General features: G+C 38.4%; 1 protein-coding gene across 12 annotated transcripts in view; it reads left to right on the top strand.

Annotated features, from left to right (window-relative positions):
• The window catches only part of GPATCH2L (G-patch domain containing 2 like), a 71,740-nt gene that overhangs the window by 12,465 nt on the left and 41,892 nt on the right, over window positions 1-17,383 (top strand). For all 12 annotated transcript variants that reach the window (XR_015768480.1, XR_015768479.1, XM_028097403.2 and 9 more), the window contains exons 3-6: window positions 6,088-6,152; window positions 10,783-10,959; window positions 12,625-12,704; window positions 15,582-15,640. Coding sequence is in view for 10 of the 12 variants with exons in the window: in XM_028097403.2 (XP_027953204.1) it covers window positions 6,088-6,152; window positions 10,783-10,959; window positions 12,625-12,704; window positions 15,582-15,640 (381 nt within the window). In the remaining 2 variants the exon portion in view is untranslated. The remainder of the gene's footprint in view (window positions 1-6,087; window positions 6,153-10,782; window positions 10,960-12,624; window positions 12,705-15,581; window positions 15,641-17,383) is intronic.

Raw genomic sequence — 17,383 nt, 5'->3', positions numbered from 1 at the left:
GACTGTCAGGAAGTTACTGCTATTAACTTCTAAAATAATAATGGACACATACAAGAATTAGCACCCTCGATGTAGCTTTTGAATCTTTCATCCTTTGCCCCTGTATAATGCTCTAGAATTCACAAAGTGGGTTCACATGCCTCATGTCATCACATCCTCAAAACAACCCATCCACGTCTTACATGCGGGAAATAGGATTAGAGACATGCCACAAAGGCTATAGAAGGGGAAGCAGCAGAGTTGATCTGAAGGAGTTCATTCCATTTATGTAGCATTTGCTGAATGCCTGTTTTGTGCCAGCTGCTCTTCTAGGCCTTGGGGACATTGAAATGAGCAACATCTTTCCCTCTTACTCCGCCTCTTCTCTCTATGGGCTCTTCTTTCTGCCTGGGCCAGGCAGGGAGGGGCCATCTGTACTACTTGAGTCAGTTTACCAGTTGGCTTGAAGGTCCAGCTACCTTCTCATGATTCCTGGGATCCAGAGGCCTCAGACTCTCTGAGGCCCTGGCAAGAGAATGACATTGTTGCTACTATGGGTTGTTGACCTCTGTCCCTGAAGGCTGGTTTTATCCAGCAGAAGTGCACAGCCTCCTCTCCTCCTCTGAAGTGGTGTTTCCTTTAACATGATGCCCTGCCCACTCCATCTTGTAGTTTGTTCATCACTATAGATGAGGGTTCTCAACTTTGAGCCAGATAATTCTCTGTTGTGAGGGCTGCCCTGTGCATTGTAGGATGTTTAGCAGCATCCCTGGCCTCTACTCAACAGATGCCAGTAGGATAGCAACTTGCCCTCCAGTGCTCCCAAGTCCTGACAGAATGTTTCTCCAGACATTGCCAGATGACCCTGTGGGTGCAGGGTGGGGGTGAGGGTGGGGTGGGGGCGATGAAGGGGGTAAAATTGCTTTGAGTTGAGAGCTACTGTGTTGTTTCTAAGTGCTAAGATAGGGTTTTCACTTCATTGACTTTGCTTTTACCAACAAGGATGAGTATCAAATTTAGAAAACTTAGTAAGACCAAAACACTGATCTCTTCTGTAGAATAAAAATACTGTAGTTTTTAAAACTTTTTTTTTAAAAGATTTTATCTATTTATTTGACAGAAACAGCGAGAGAGGGAACACAAGCAGGGGAAGTGGGAAAGGGAGAAGCAGGCTTCCCGCTCAGCAGGGAGCCCGATGCAGGGCTCAATCCCAGGACCCCGAGATCATGACCTGAGCCGAAGGCAGTCGCTTAACCAACTGAGCCACTCAGGCGCCCAGTTTTTTAAAACTTTTTAACTGAGAGTTTTTGCTAACTTGAAAAAATACCCTTTAATTGCTCCTCAAAAGGGCAAACAGTTCATTTTCAGAATTTGGAAAGAAAAATAGTTCAGATGATAGCATTTTAAAGTTTATACCAAGGTATAGACAGTGTTTGGCTAAGAGTGTTTGCCCTGGAATTAATTATTCAAGTCACTGAGGGGTATCAGTAGTGTTTTGTTAAGCTTGATTCCTATGATAATCTAGTTCTCTGAGAGTAGATGCCATGCCCAGTCATCTGGTCTACCAAGAGTGCCTTGAATTACAAAGATGCCCAGGTGGGAAGGTTAGATATATAGATGTGTGATAAAACAGAAAAAAAACAAAATGTTAATTGCTGTGTGTGATGTCAGTAGATGTGATGGAGTGTGAGTGGTAACTGGAACTTCTTTCAACTTTTTCATATGTTCAAAAGTTTTCATTATAAAATGGTGCCGGAGGAAAGCTTCTGGAACTGCAGGTTAGGGTGACTTCCTTTACATATCCGTTATTTCAGTTGGATGTGGCTCAGTTGCTTTTCTGACAATATTATAATAATTAGGTAACACATTTGGTGGTCTAAAACCCAGGCTTTAACTTTATTTGTGTCTTACTTAAAGTGGTGGCTATGCTGCTGAATTAAGTGTGGGAACATTTTTTAGTGAAAACCACTGTAGAGAAGTGTTATATATTATTACTATTTTTACTCACAGAGGAGTGCTTTTGAGGTGTTTTCTGGCTTCTGAAATGGGGTGGTTTCCTCAGTGTCGTAAGGTTAAATTGTAGGCTTGCCCACCCCCTTATTTGCAGAGTATTATTCATTGGAAAGCATTCTTCTTTCTCTGTTTTCACAGCCTTCTCCCGTAGTCTGGACTAGGTTTTTAATAACAACATAACACCTTTATGTTGTTACTGACATGTTTCTTTGACCACTTTAGAGTGGTTTCTGGTGTATGGTAAATAATTGCTTACTAAGGGAATGAGTGAAAGCTTAGGAGAAATGGGGGTAGGAATTCTTCCTCCTTTTTCTGTGAGAAACTTCTTATTGCCTCAATTTGGGATTGAATTTTTTGAATGATGTATAAATTATTTGTAGGGTTAATACATTTTTAGAAATTTTAGAGATATTCTAGGAAGATTTTTTTTTTTGTATGCGAACTATTTATAGTTAGAATCATGTGAGAACAGGGAGTACAGAACAGCTCTCAAGGCAAAGACAGGAGGCATTGATGCCTCTATTGCTGCCATTTTAGGAAAAGACAAGATTTCACACCTGCTATCTTTGTGGGTTTTGTCTAGTTACTTTTTCTGAGGATTAATAAAGGCTAAGTTTCTGTCTTCCTGACTAAGCTTCGGAGCACCACAAGTAGAGTGGACGCTAAAGGTAGGATCATACTTTTTTCTTACAAAAATGAGGAGCAGAGCTTTTTCTCCTTGCCTGGTTAACATACTCATAGCAAAAAAGTTATAAACCAATTTGAATGTTTTGGAATAAGAAAAACATGTAGGATTCTGACATCTTTTAACTACAAAGGTGCTAAAAGAAACTTGTGTTTATTGAAAGATATGAGCTTAGTTTTAATTAGACATTAAACATTCTGTTTAATTAGCTAACTTAACATTTTGTAGTTGACTAAATCGTTATTAAAGTCCCACCAACCTGATTTTTTTCAAAGAAGTCATGACCTCTGAGCCAGAAGTGAATGAAGTCTGTAGGACTGGACGACTTTGGCCTATAACTTGGAAGGGGAAATATTTGCTTCTACTTTCTAGCTAGCACTACATTTTGGCATGCTGTATCATAGTACATGCCACAAAGTTCCCACTTCTGTTTTCACCAAGTTATGCTAACAATTTCTTACATATGATTAGATTTCCACAACGCAAGTCCTTCTGAGAGAGTAAATAGAATTAGCAGATGCTGTCTAATGAAATAGTCATTTCCAGATACCAGTAGACTGGTGATACTTTTGTGTAATAAGCATTCTGTAAGACAGATTTTCTTTATGAAGAAAATATCTGTCTCCCTTGATCATAGTCTTAAAGTTCTGATGATATTTCTGTGACATTGCCATTCCTCGAATTAACTATGTATGGAAAGCTTAGACAAGTTTAATCCAAGCTTTTTCAAAAACAGTGAGTCTTCTGAAATGCTGTTGACAAAAATAGGAAATGTGCGGAAGGCTTTAGGTTACCAACACCTTTCTTGATCCAGCAGATTTCTTTGAGTTTGCCCCCTTTGTTTAGAATATGAGGAGAGAATGGAATCCATGCAAAAAAGGATCAAGGAAGCACTGTAGCTTGTAGTACTTATAGGTGACTGGAAATGAATGGGGAAAAGAACTGATAGATTTTGTAATAAAGCAAACAGTTTTAATTTTTTAATACTAAATACTTGAGTAGAACTTGTAATACATGTAGAGCTGGAATCAGCAAATTTCCTCTGTAAAGACCAGATAGTAAATATTCTAGGGACTTGTGTGTGGTATGTTCAGTGTTGGAGCTGCTCAACTTTGCAGTTGTAGTGTGAAAGCAGCCGTTGATGATATGTAAATGAATAACTGTGGCTGTGTTCCAATAAAACTTTATTTATGGACACTGAAATTTGAATTTCGTATCATTCCCACATGTCACAAAATGATTTTTTTTTTTTTTTAACCTCCAATCATTTAAACTGTAAAAATCATTCTTAGCTCACAGGTCATCGCAAAAATAGGTGGCGGGCTGTTGTTTCCCGATCCCTAAATCTCAGTTAGTGATATTGCTAACTAATAAAGTATATGGCATGATGGTGGGCTAAAGTATCTGTTCCATGGCCTAAGGTGCTTTTTAAGCACTCCTTACTCCACTCAAGAGGAGTTAAAAAATGTCAAATTTGCTTTTATCTTTGAGGCCAGATGAGGATAATAAAGTAGTAATATGAGAGAACGTGTAGTAAGACTCAAGGGAGTTAGACCACTGATACCCTTAGGAATTTGCTAAAAGCACAAAAATAACACCGTTACATTCAGCAGGCACAGTTCCTTGAACTCAGCAGTAGGAAGAGTGCAGAACTCAGTGGGGATATCTTCTGGATTTTACTACAGAGCTCTTTGAAGATTCTAAATCCATCAGAATCCGGTCATATAGTTTTGTGAGACATTTCTTGGAATGACACCTGAGAAAGTTCCCACTTACAAGTAGAGAAGAAAATAAAATGAAAGAACCTTTGAAGAAATCGAGTACATTTTATTGGCTCTTGCTGCAGCAAATTTCTTGGATCTATTCAGAGATAAACTTAAGTGAAGAAGGCATTGCTACTTAATTTAATCAGCATTTTAAGGATTTAGTGTTGGCAAGATACTTGGAAATGTTGCAAAATACAAAATATTTTCAGATTTTTGATCCAGAAATGTAGACTGGGATTTTGCCAAGCCTATTCCTTATGCAGTATGATGAGAATGTTTCTTCCTTGCTTTGGTTTCTTCCAGCTTGTAGAGTAGGTGAAAAAAATTGGCTAGCTTGGAAGGAAACACTCCCACTCAAGAAAATAGTTCATATTGTAAAGAATAGAGAAATTTTTCTTGAACCAGATCAATCAAATTTAATGAAGATTAGGCAGAAGAAATGCAGCATAAGAAGAGGCAGAATCGATTGTTAGTGATAGCTTGGGAAATGCAGCCAGTTGAACAGAATTCTATAGGGCAAAAGTTTTATTTCAGTGGGTTCAAATGGAGTTTGTTTTTATATTTTTATAAATAATATTTTTATACTTTTAACCTTTTGTTTTGAAAATGAGTGTTGTTTTACCCACTTCATATCAGGAAGACATTAAATTTAGAAAATATAACTTTGGTCATACTGACTTTTTTTTTTTCCTCTTTAAATTTTTTATTGTTATGTTAATCACCATACATTACATCATTAGTTTTTGATGTAGTGTTCCATGATTCATTGTTTGTGCATAATACCCAGTGCTCCACGCAGAACGTGCCCTCTTTAATACCCGTCACCAGGCTAACCTATCCCCCCACCCCCCTCCCCTCTAGAACCCTCAGTTTGTTTTTCAGAGTCCGTCATCTCTCATGGTTTGTCACCCCCTCTGATTTCCCCCCTTCATTCTTCCCCTCCTGCTATCTTCATTTTTTTTTCTTAACATATATTGCATTATGTTTCAGAGGTACAGATCTGTGATTCAACATTCTTGCACAATTCACAGCACTCACCATAGCACATACCCTCCCCAATGTCTATCACCCAGCCACCCCCTCCCTCCCCCCCCACCACTCCAGCAACCCTCAGTTTTTTTCCTGAGATTAAGAATTCCTCATATCAGTGAGGTCATATGATACATGTCTTCATACTGACTTTTTTTCTGTTCATGGATTTTTGTTAGCTGTTGTGTAAATGGGGAGAAAACTTGATAGATGTTAGATGTCTTAAAGTTGGATAGCTTCGTTTGAAACTGATAATTGACAGTATTTATAAATAAAATGGGTTGATAAATTTGTGGTGTTTGATATACCCAGACAGGTTGAGATTACTTCTGTGAGCCTTAATAAATAACTTTCTAATGCTAACCTAACTGAGTGACTTTAGATGTTTATAAAGTACTTTGAAATATAAGCAAAAGTTTTAGAGTTTTCCTTTTGTTTTACGGGAAAATAAGCTCTCCTCTTTGGCCTAATTATGAAATTTACATTTGTGATTGGCTAATGAGCTGCAGTGAAATCAGGGAAACTTGGGATGTTAGATTTGAAAATCAGAACGGGCACTGCTGTGTTTTTCACAGGAGCTGATGTGTTCTCTTGTGTTTGACTCTTTTTTTCCAGTGAAACCAGCAGTGTGTGTAGCAGCAGTGACACAGGGCTCTTTACCAACGATGAAGGACGGCAAGGTAATCTTGATCCCAGCTTTGGGCTGTTGGTTTGGTATTTCTGGGGAGATTCTAATGATTAGAGGAGTGACTCACTTGAGAATATGGTGGTGGTTTATGGCAGTGGTTCTCAAACTTTAGAGCATTTGAAGGCCACCTGTTAAAATTCCTGAGCTCCTAGAAATCAAATAGGTCTAGAGTTGGCCCCTGGAATCTGAATTTTTCATAAGTACCTGCAGTGATTTTTATGCAGGTAGTTCAGACTTTGAGAATCATTGATTAGGGGAATATAGTCTCAAGGATGGGCCTTGAGGAAGTTGCTAACTTTATTAGAACCAAAAAATATCCTTCTGTATTATACTTTTTGGATATTAAGACATTCTTATTTTTACATAAGAATTTATTTTTATAACCTTACTTATAAATGAGCATAGTGTTCTAGATGAATATATTATAGAAAACATCTTCTTTATAATGTTAAAACTCCTGAAGTTTAGCATAGAGCACTGTGAATAAGGCTGGTATATGTTAATTACCAGTTCTTTATCTTTATAGCCTAAACAGTAATTTGAAACTTTGTTTTATCCTGTGCACTTGCTTAGGACCACACTAATTGTGTACCAATAATAATTTCATATAGCTCCTTTGGACTGTAGTTCTGATAATCTAAATAAGGGATTTGTAGATGTCTAAAGTCCCTTTTAGCTCTGAGATCCAGTGATTTTTCTTTAAGGTTTAAGTAACTGAAGGACGGAAGCACAATGGCTATATGTCCAGGTTGATCCAGATAGGCTCCCTAGTAACTGAAGGAATCCTGGGACTGTGACACTCAGGATCCAACTTCTGATTTTGGAGAGAGATCATGGGGCAGGGTATCTGACCTGTGCCTCAGGTGCCTCAGAGTCGTGGGCATGAATGGAGTTGCTGAGCTTCCTCCTGTAATAGAGGTTGTGAGTACATTTCTATCCCTTTCTGATCCTGAGGGAGCTATGTGTCATTAGAGGCTGTGTGTGTATACTCCCAGGTAGGGTGCAGCTAAGGTCTTGATTCTTTTGTCTCATACCAGGGAAGTCTGGTTGTCTTTCCATGAATAAACCAGTGCATACTATTCAGAATTACAAATTTTGCTTTTTCTTTGCTTTTATACTGTTCTATGGAGTATCACAATGTGTCTCTCTCTCTTTTTTAAGATTTTATTTATGTATTTGAGCAAGACACAGAGATAGCGGCAGAGAGCATGAGCGGGAAGAGAGGGAGAAGCAGGCTCCCTGCTCAGCTTCTGGGTGCTGAGCAGGGAGCCTGACACAGGGCTCCATCCCAGGACTCAGGGATCATGACCTGCGGGGAAGGCAGACACTTAACTGACCTGAGACACCCAGGCGCCCCTCACAATGTGTGTCTTAAAGACTATGATGTGTAATTATCCAGAGGTTTAAGAAAGTGTGGACAGATTAAGTGTTGGGCCTTTGGAAAAACCTTTCTACTGGTAAGGAATCTTTGGTTTATGATGGAAGATTTTAGAATATTCTATAGCCCCAGCTTTCCTCTCTGTCTCAACTTCATGCATTCTGATGATTAGATTCTTGGAGTTCTCAGCACAAAGCTATGTTAATTTTCTGCTTCCATGTCTTTTTTTATGCTCGTGTCTTTGCCAGAAATCTCATCCTTACCTTTTCTTGAATGGTGGGTCATCCGCCGAGACACAGTTTTCCTTTTGCCCCTCCAGGGCATATTTATAGACTGAATCAGTGGGGTCTTTTGCTCTCAATTTCTTATGGGGTTTGGCCAATAGGAGGCATTAGCAGAGGAGTGGAGGGAGGGAGGGAGGTGAATGATATTGAGTGTATTAGGCAAGTTTTTATCATGATAATACTGTTTAACAGCCCCAGAATTTCAGTGGTTTACCACATTTATTTCTTGCTGTGGGGCTGGGCGTTGGCTGTGGTTCAGCTGATCTAACTTGAGCTCAGCTGGTCTCTAGACTTTAAATTAGGTTTGTATCTACTCAGCGTATCTTATCATGGGACCTCTCCTAGAGGCTCTGTGTGGCATGGGCTTCTCTTGCTGGAAAACGTGAATGCTAAGTGACCAAACCAGAGCATACATACGTATTTAAAGCTTGTGCTTGAGTCACATCTGCTAATGTTCTACTACCTAAAGCAAGTTATATGACAAGCCAGGTATCAGTGGGATGAGGAAGTATGCTCTGCCTCAAGGGGAAGGCTCTGGAATTTCATGATAAAAGGCAAAAGGCATGGATGTATTATCATAGGGAGGTAGTGAAGAGTTGGAAACAATAATGCAGTCTACCACATTGGATTGTCGCTTTCCTTGGCTCCCTTTCTGTTCGGCAGCCTTCTATAACCTCAGTTTTCTCTCTGGTCTCTGATAACCATTCTTTCTCCTTGCTGCTTCAGGTTTAGGAAGGGTAAAGATTCCCCACTGTGCTGGCTCCAGGGTGCTTCACCATCCCTTATTGGTTTCTGTTAATACTGTCTACACTTTTGTAAATAGTCACTTCATTAAAGTCTCGATTATCCCATTTAAATGTGTGTGCATTTCCTGAGGATTCCGACTGATAAACACTCCGTGCAGGTCTCATCTCCTAGAACCCTTACTCTTTCTTTCTCTGTACTTAGTGCTTTCTTATCACTTACCATATGACGTTATTGTTTATAGATGTGTGTCTTTTCTATTGAAGCCTTCCAAGACAGGAATTTTTTTTTTATTATTTGAAACTACAGTGGGTAACACATTGCCTGGCATATAGTAAACTCTTTAATAATTAGTTCCTGGGAAAGCCAGATAAGAGGGAAATTCTCCTTCTTCTCCCTCAAACAGAATTAGACATAGAACCTCAGATTATAAAACAGCTAAACCTATTTTGGTTAAAGCAAGAGGAGCAGAAGTCCGGAGCCTGACCCATCAGCCTCTTCCTTATTCTCTGGCCAGTAGTCTTTTGGGGGAGCTGCTGTATCATGCATCCTAGCGAACCCAGGGTTGGGGACTCCTGGTCTAGATGACTTCACAAGGTTTCCTCCAATGCAGTGAGTCCCTTTTTATATTGCCAGAAATCTTGAGTGAATGCTTGAGAACCAAAAAAATGCCATTATGGGATGCCATTAGTCTTCAGGAAATACGATCTAGCTAACTATCCTGTTTTAATAAATGGCCTAAGGAATGCTTACGAATAAGAAAGGAATTAATATATTGACATGCAGAGAAACTAATCGTTCTTAATTCTGAAGCCTGTCTTTAGTTCATCTTGTGTACATGGTTTGGTGAGGGTAGTGATTCTTAAAATGTGGTTCTGAAATCAGCTTAGCATCACTTAGGGAACTTGTTAGAAATGTAAATTTTTGATCCTTCCCGGACCAGAATCAGAAACTTTTGGGGGTAGGACCCAGCAGTCTGTTCTGACAACACTTTCTGCTCCTTTTGATGTACATTGAAGTTTGAGAACCACTGTCTAGAGAAACAGCTGTTGGTGGTGTGTTTTTATAAGGGAACACTTTGAGTAACTTTTTTACGGGCATTTTCATTTTCTCTTTTAGAGATCTCCAACGTGAGTTAAGAGTTATCATTATCCTGGCCCATGTCAGTGGCCCATGAATCTGATACTTCATGTGCTTAACATGGCCTGAGCAGTTTTCCTTGGGATCCGGCATATATTAGAGAATGAATACACCGTGAATTCTTTAGATGTTCTTGTAGTAATTCCCTTCATCCTTGCTATTTTGAAAGGAGTATGGAGTGGCAGACCTAAAGTTGTCTGTCGTACTACTTTTTGTGGGTAGGAACAAGTTCTCTTGCAAACTGAGATGCTGTCATCCTAGCCAGTAGAAAGAGGTTTGAGCCAAGAGTCTGGCTATATGTGTCTAGTCTTGACTTTGTCACTGATGAAGAATCTGGCCTTGGGGAAATGGTGTAACTTTATGACAAGCCGTGGGGGATTATATTGCTTGTCCCTGTGGTTAGTTTTTTCCTGGTTGCTTGGATTGCTAGTGTCAAGATGATTTTTCTGTCGCATTAATGGGGTACCAAGGAAGAATTGAGGTATAGGTATACATTTTTAATTCACCTATTATGAGAAATGCAAATATAACATCCCTCTGGAATAGCTAGTTTTGAATTGAGAAACATTTGTGGGCTGTGAACCCCCAAGTCCATTTATACCACAGAATGGTACAGAAGAGGCAACTTATTTTTGTGTTAAAGGCTTTGGAGTTAGTCAGGCTTTAGGTTCAAACCTTGGCTTCATCATTTACTAACTTGATCTTGCCTTCTCTGGGCTTTAATTGCTTCATTTATAAGTTGAAATTAGTGTAGGGTTTAGAAGAGATAGTATACTGACAGATTTTTAGCATGGACCCTCATAGGTGGTAAGGGTTTAGTAAATGGTAGCTTTATTAGTTTTTTACTCTCAAAAAAAGTCCAGTGTACCACAGTATGACATTTATGTGAAACTAGTTTGACACTCTAGTTTTCATCATAATACAGATAAAAAAGAAGGATCAAAACAATTTTTTTGTACTTTGATTTTATTTAAAAAGTATAATCAAATCTATAGCTCTGAGAAATCATCCTCCCGTTTGGTTTTCCATAGAACATGTTAAAATTCCAACTTAACGATACCATCTTTTTACTTTAGGGGACGATGAGCAGAGTGATTGGTTCTATGAGGGAGAATGTGTCCCAGGATTCACTGTCCCTAATCTTCTGCCGAAGTGGGCTCCTGATCATTGCCCTGAAGTAGAAAGAATGGATTCTGGACTGGATAAACTTTCCGATTCCACATTCCTTTTACCTTCTCGACCAGCTCAAAGAGGTAAGTTCTGGAGACCAAAATACACTTCACATTTTTATGGTTCTCTTTGGGGAGAATCATCCCATGGCAAGCATACTCATGCCTCTAAGCATGCATTAACTATGTGAATTTTGAAGCTAGTCCAGGGATTTTTCTAGAAGATTCAAGGGTGAGTCTCAAAGCTTGAGGTTCTCCATTCGTACCTAAATCAACCCATGGAGACTCTTGGGATATCTGTTAGCAGGGCATTCCTTCAGCTTGCTATTGCCATTTGTGCCAGATTTAGGAAGCCTAGCAGCGTGTCACTGCTGCTTACCTGCTGTGAAACCGATGGGCTATGGAGTGCTCAGTGGGAGCCTGAAGTATTGGATCTTGGAAGAGAGCAGATTTCAGTAAGAACATTCACATACAAGGTATAATGACATTTTTTTAATTGGATGATTTTAAAATAATTCCTTAAATAATTTTATTTTATTCTATTATTGTGGACTTAAACACAAATACATCCTTTCCTTTTGCTTTTCCTTTACTTATGATATAGCAGGGTAGAGTGGAAAGAGCCTAGGACAGGGGGAAGGAACTGGGGTGATAATACTCTGAGGTACTGTCTTCTAGCTCTGACTGACAGAGTCACTTCATTTCCTTGGGATATGGGGGTCATCACTTAAAATAATTACGGCTTTGAGCAAACTGTTTCAGGGGTTTCTCTTAGCTCTATAAATTTATGATTCTGGGGTGCCCAGTAATCAATCAGTCATTTATCAAGTATTTGTTGGGCATCTGTTGGTGGACAGAATTGTGCCCAGAGCTGTAAACTCCTATAGCATTTTGTTATGATAAATTTGGGTGATTGAAAGTCCTTCTCAAAACAGTTGGCTCTTGGTAAAGATTATTGCCTGGCTGAAGCACAAATTTGCTATCTTAATAACATGCCTCAAACATTTCAGCGACAATTTCTGAAAGTTCTTTACGGACCACTTAAAATGCACACAAATAAGAACAGGAAGAACAATTTAAAATGGCCTGTAATTCCATACCCAGAGACAGTGTCATTGTTAACACTTGGGTGTGGATTCTTCCAGTTGTGTTTTTTATGTATAGAATACATACAGCAATTAGAAAAATGGGACTATACTATACAGGCTATTATTACTATTATTCTAATGTTTTACTATTATTCTAATGACTTAAATGTTTTTGAAATAATAACTAGCATTTAATTTGTAATTAGAAATTGTTGATAATGCCTTTTATTTGTGTAGTGTTTTCAGTTTATAAAGTACCTTCGCTGGGCTATTTCATTGAGTCTTCACATCAGCCCTGGATGATAGGACTGAGCGAGTGATTATCCCTCCTTTCTAGGTGAAGATGCCTAGGTCAGAGGTAAAGACACACTTAAGATCATACTGCAAAGACAGAATAATAAATCCTTGGCAAAAAGACTAGTGATACTAGTTTAAGAGTCAGTCTATGCACCAACAATGAATCATGGAACACTACATCAAAAACTAATGATGTAATATATGGTGATTAACAACAATAAAAAATTTAAAAAGAAGTAAAAAAAAAAAAGAGGGAGTTAGTCTAGTAAGATCCTGGGGAGGAAGGCCTTTGGTGTACTAGAAGCCTATCATTGCTAATGAATCTTCTGCATTCCATTTCTGAGGACTTTCTTCTTTTTTTTAGGATACCATGCCCGCTTGAATCGTCTGCCTGGAGCTGCAGCTCGATGCCTCAGAAAGGGCCGAAGACGGCTTGTTGGGAAGGTGACTGCTCTTACTGTCTACTGGGCTCACTGGGAGACTGGCAGGACAATAATCCCTGTGGGATTTGTGTACCCTGTTGATAAGCAGAGGTGCTGCAGAATTCCTTGGAGTAAATTAAGCCAACTGAAATATTTTGCAAGTTCATAAGAGTGAACCTTAATGGAGGCTATAAATGGATACACACGTAAAAGATGAAGCTGAACTCGTACATAAGTTTTGACAAAGCAAATACTGTTACGACAGTTTGTCTATAAATCTACAGGCCTGCTCTTGTCTCTTCTATTCTTTTGATTAACCTTATATTATTATTGTAGAAATTAAAATACTCTTGGCTTCTTTATAACTCTTGAATTCATGAATGCTTCTTCTGTCCTCACTTTGGTCTTTTATTCTAGAATTCATTAAAAAGTAAAAAACTGGAAAGAAAACCTGTTACCAGATTTCAAAAGCTTCTCCTTGGCCACTTGGGAGGACTCTCTACCATTTATTCAGTTCTGCCTTTGTCAGGGACTGTACTGGGCACTCAGTTCATTTAATCCTCCTAACAGCCTTATAGAACAGGTGATATTCCCACTTAGCAGATGAGGAAAACTTGGGTTCAAAGAAGCTAGGTAATGTCTGATATTACCCAGATAGAAGTCGCAGAAGAGAGGGTTGAACCCAGCTGTACTTCTCTTTTATCTTTTAAAATTATTAATTTTTTTGAAGATTATTTATTAATTTGAGAGAGAGCACAAGTGGGGGGGAGGGGTAAAGGGAGAGGGATGAGCAGACTCCTCCTGAGCAGGGAACCACTTAATCCCAGGATTCTGGGATCATGACTTGAGCTGAAGGCAGACACTTAACTGAATCACCCAGGTGCCCCTAAAAATTTAACTAATTTTTTACTCTAGCTTGAGATAGAAGGTAGGTTAAGAATGGGGCTCATACCTAGTTAGAGAGGATGGTGGTGGGCAAAGGGCAATTTCAGAGCATTAATGCGGTCGCTGCATAAACATTTAGAATGCCTACTCTGTGTCAGGCTCTGTGCCAGGCCAGGTACGTAGGGATCACAGCCACAGCCTGGCTACCCTCAAAGCGCTACTGTTTTGTAGTTGAAATAAGGAACCGTTTTCTGAAATTTTAGCTATGTAAAAGAAATGAAGCTATTTATTTCCAGATGAACTCAGATATTTTTAATCTTTAAATTCAATTTCAAGTCTCTTAATTAGAAAGACATTTGATATTGGAAGAATGATACCTTTTTCTTTTGCCTCATTGATTTCACAGACATTAAAATGCTGCTTTCACTGTTCTGGGAGTTTATTCTTAGTTAACAGGACAGCTAATAGGGTAGGAATATGTAAGGTGGAGGGAGGCAGGAGGTTGGGAATAGGGAACAGAGAGATGGTTTTACTTTTTCTCTTTGTCAGTTAGACTTGAAAGATAATGTTCTACCTACTATCTACCTTACTTTGTTTCAGCTCCTGTAAAATAAGAGCCTTCTACCTCCATGGAAGTAAATCAGTTCGTCTTGAAGGCTCCCTTTAGCTTGCCTGGAACGAAACTCTAGGGCCTGTTGGATGTGCCTCTAAGAATTTCAAATGAATAGGATAATATTTACTTGTTTAATTCATCTTCATCACCTTAAAGGGATATTTGTCATTTGTAGCAGAGGTCAATGTTCTGCCCCCCTTCTTTCCCTTCCCCCACCTCTCTTCTCTTTTTCTAAATTGTAATCATAAATAATGAGTTTCATTCACAGCTCCCTGCCAACGAACTGCTAATTACGCAAAGTACTGCTTGTAATTTACACAGTAATAAACTGTAAATTTAAACATTACGGCCCTTTAAGTTAATAATTTTTCTGCAGTAACAAATAGCTCATTTTTCACCCGTCCTTTCCCTTGGCCCCACTATTATGGCTGTGTCTGTGACCAGGAGGCATGTGTGTAATGGATGAAGAATGTGAAGAATACAGTATGTGAAACCTTTTCATTTAGCACCACTCCCGCCCAGAATCTGACCTCAAATTAATTTTTCTATAGTCAGTTGTACCCTAATATTTTAGGCTAATCCACACACATAAATGAATACCGATCATAATATTTGCCCAGTAACAAATGTGTTTGAGTAACAGGCTTCACGTTCTTGACATTCATGCCCATGACTTATGCGCTCTCATTTTAACATTTACTCTGATGTGCGTAACTCTTATTCATGTACCATTGGTGCGCTTCCCCAGGTACTGTGATAGACATTCATTGTAAATGTACTCAAGTTAAATAAAGGGTGAGTGCCTTGTGCCATTTTTCAGTTTTTTTGGAGATGATTAGTTTCTGAATTGCTTGTGGTGTTATGGGTAAGATTTCATATTACAGTCTTAGCAACCCTAAATTTAAGAACCAATTTGTACAAACTTCTGCTTTACTTTAAGAGATGATGCTTAAGAGATAAGACAGGGTAACAGTTTTTTAAGTTATAAATTCCTTTAATATGTGTACCTTTAGTCAGCAGATATTAGGTGTTACCAGTGAGGACTGGGTAAATTTCCCATTATGAAGGCTATTGGGGCTGTAATTGTATGATCTGGGGAGGTTGGTGTGCAGCCTGTTAAGTTCTATATACTTTAATAACTCACTATTAAAATGCTATCTATAGTAAACAAGGTTTGTAATGACTTTTTTGGAACACTAGAGAAAAATAAGTCTAGAATAACATAACACTTTTAAGATAGATTCCCATAAAAAGAAATAAACTTGCTGTTGGATTTTAAGATTGACATTTGACATGTGCCTTTGAGGTTGCTGGCACAGTTATGGGAAAGTGTGAACTTGATGACAGATCATACTTTGTTTCTGTGGTTAGATGACACTCTTGTCTTCCTTGCCTTCGCAGGAGACCAGCATAAGTACTGAGAGAATAGGCCACATCATTAGTGACCCTCGGCAGAAGGAGTAAGTGCTTATATATTTACTCATTATCCTAGCCCATTCCTTGGAGTAGGAAGCAGAGGGAAGTTTTACGAAGGAACCTAGAAATCTGAGCTGAATGAGATCTTAGAGATTTGTACTTTACAACAGTTAACATGGCTAATGCTTTAATCTCATGAGAGTGATTTTTTTTCCTTTCTAGACTAATTTTTATTTCTTTGCTGTTTATATGTATGGATGCTTTATAAAAGTAGCCTCCAATTAGGATGTTACTATTTATTTATTTATATTGATTGGGATTGATGTGTAACATTACATAAGTTTCAGGTGTACAACATTGTAATTCAGTATTTGTGTCCACTACAAAGTGATCACCATAAATCTAGGTGCCATACATCAGCTTGAAATGGAGCCCTTTCACCCACCCCTCAACCCCCTTCTCCTCTGGGAACCACCAATCCATTCCTTGTATCTATGAGTTTGTTTTGTTTTGTTTTATTCTTTCATTTGTTTTGTTTTTAGCTTCCACATATAAATGATATCATACAGTATTTGTCTTCTTTCTCTGATTTATTCATTTAACCTAATCCCTCAGGGTTTGTCCATGTTGTCACAAATGGCAAGATTTCCTTCTCTTTTATGACGGAGTAGTATTCCATTGTGTGTATGTATATTTTTGTATACACCACATGTTCTTTATCCGTTGATGAACACTTAGGTTGTTTCCATATCTTGGCCATTGCAAATAATGCTTCAGTGAACATAGAGGTGTATATATCTTTTCAAGTTATGTTTTCATATTCGTTGGATAAATATGCAGAAGTGGAATAGCTGGATCATATGATACATCTATTTTTAATTTTTTGAGGAATCTCCATACTGTTTTCCACAGTGGCTGCACCAGTTTACATTCCCACCAACAGTGTACTAAGATTCATTTTTCTTCACATCCTCAACAACACTTGTTATTTCTTGTTTTGTTGATAATAGCCATTCTAACAGGTGTGAGGTGATATCTCATTGTGGTTTTGATTTTCATTTCTCTGAAATTAGTGATATTGCGCATCTTTTCATGTGCCTGTGGGCCTGTGTGTCTTTGGGGAAATGTCCTTCACGCCCTCTGCCCATATTTTAATTGAATTGTTTGGGGTTTTTTGTTGTTGAGTTATGTGAGTTCTTTATATATTTTGGATGTTAATCCTTTATCTGATACATGAATTGCAATATCTTCTCCCATTCAGTAGGTTGCCTTTTTGTTTTATTGATAATTTCCTTTGCTGCACAGAAGCTTTTTAGTCTGATGTCCCATTTATTTTTGTTTTTGTTTCCCTTGCCTTTGGAATCAGACACCCCCCCCCCAAAAAAATATCAAAAGAGACCCATGGCAAGGAGCTTACCACCTATGTGTTCTTCTAGGAATTTTATGCTTTCAAGTTCTACATTCAAGTCCTTAATCTATTTATTTTGAATTAATTTTTGTGTATGGTATGATAGTGATCTAGTTTACTTCGTTTGTGTGTGACTGTTCAGTTTTCCCAATATCACTTATTGAAGAGTCTGTCTTTTCCCCATTATATATTCTGGCCTCTTTTGTTGTAAATTAATTGACCATGTTTGCATGGGTTTATTTCTAGGCTCTCTCTTCTGTTCCATTAATCTATGTGTCTGTTTTTATGCCCATACCTTAGTATTTTGGTTACTATAGCTTTGTAATATAATTGGAAACCAGGGAGCATGATACCTCCAGCTTTGTTCTTTCTCAAGACT

The sequence above is a fragment of the Eumetopias jubatus genome, unplaced genomic scaffold (assembly GCF_037043125.1).
Source record: "Eumetopias jubatus isolate StellerSeaLion01/CBP00866 unplaced genomic scaffold, mEumJub1_p1.0 scaffold_7, whole genome shotgun sequence".
NCBI lineage: Eukaryota > Metazoa > Chordata > Mammalia > Carnivora > Otariidae > Eumetopias > Eumetopias jubatus.
The sequence above is the reverse complement of the archived record's forward strand: the minus strand, read 5'-3'. Positions and strand labels throughout refer to the sequence as shown.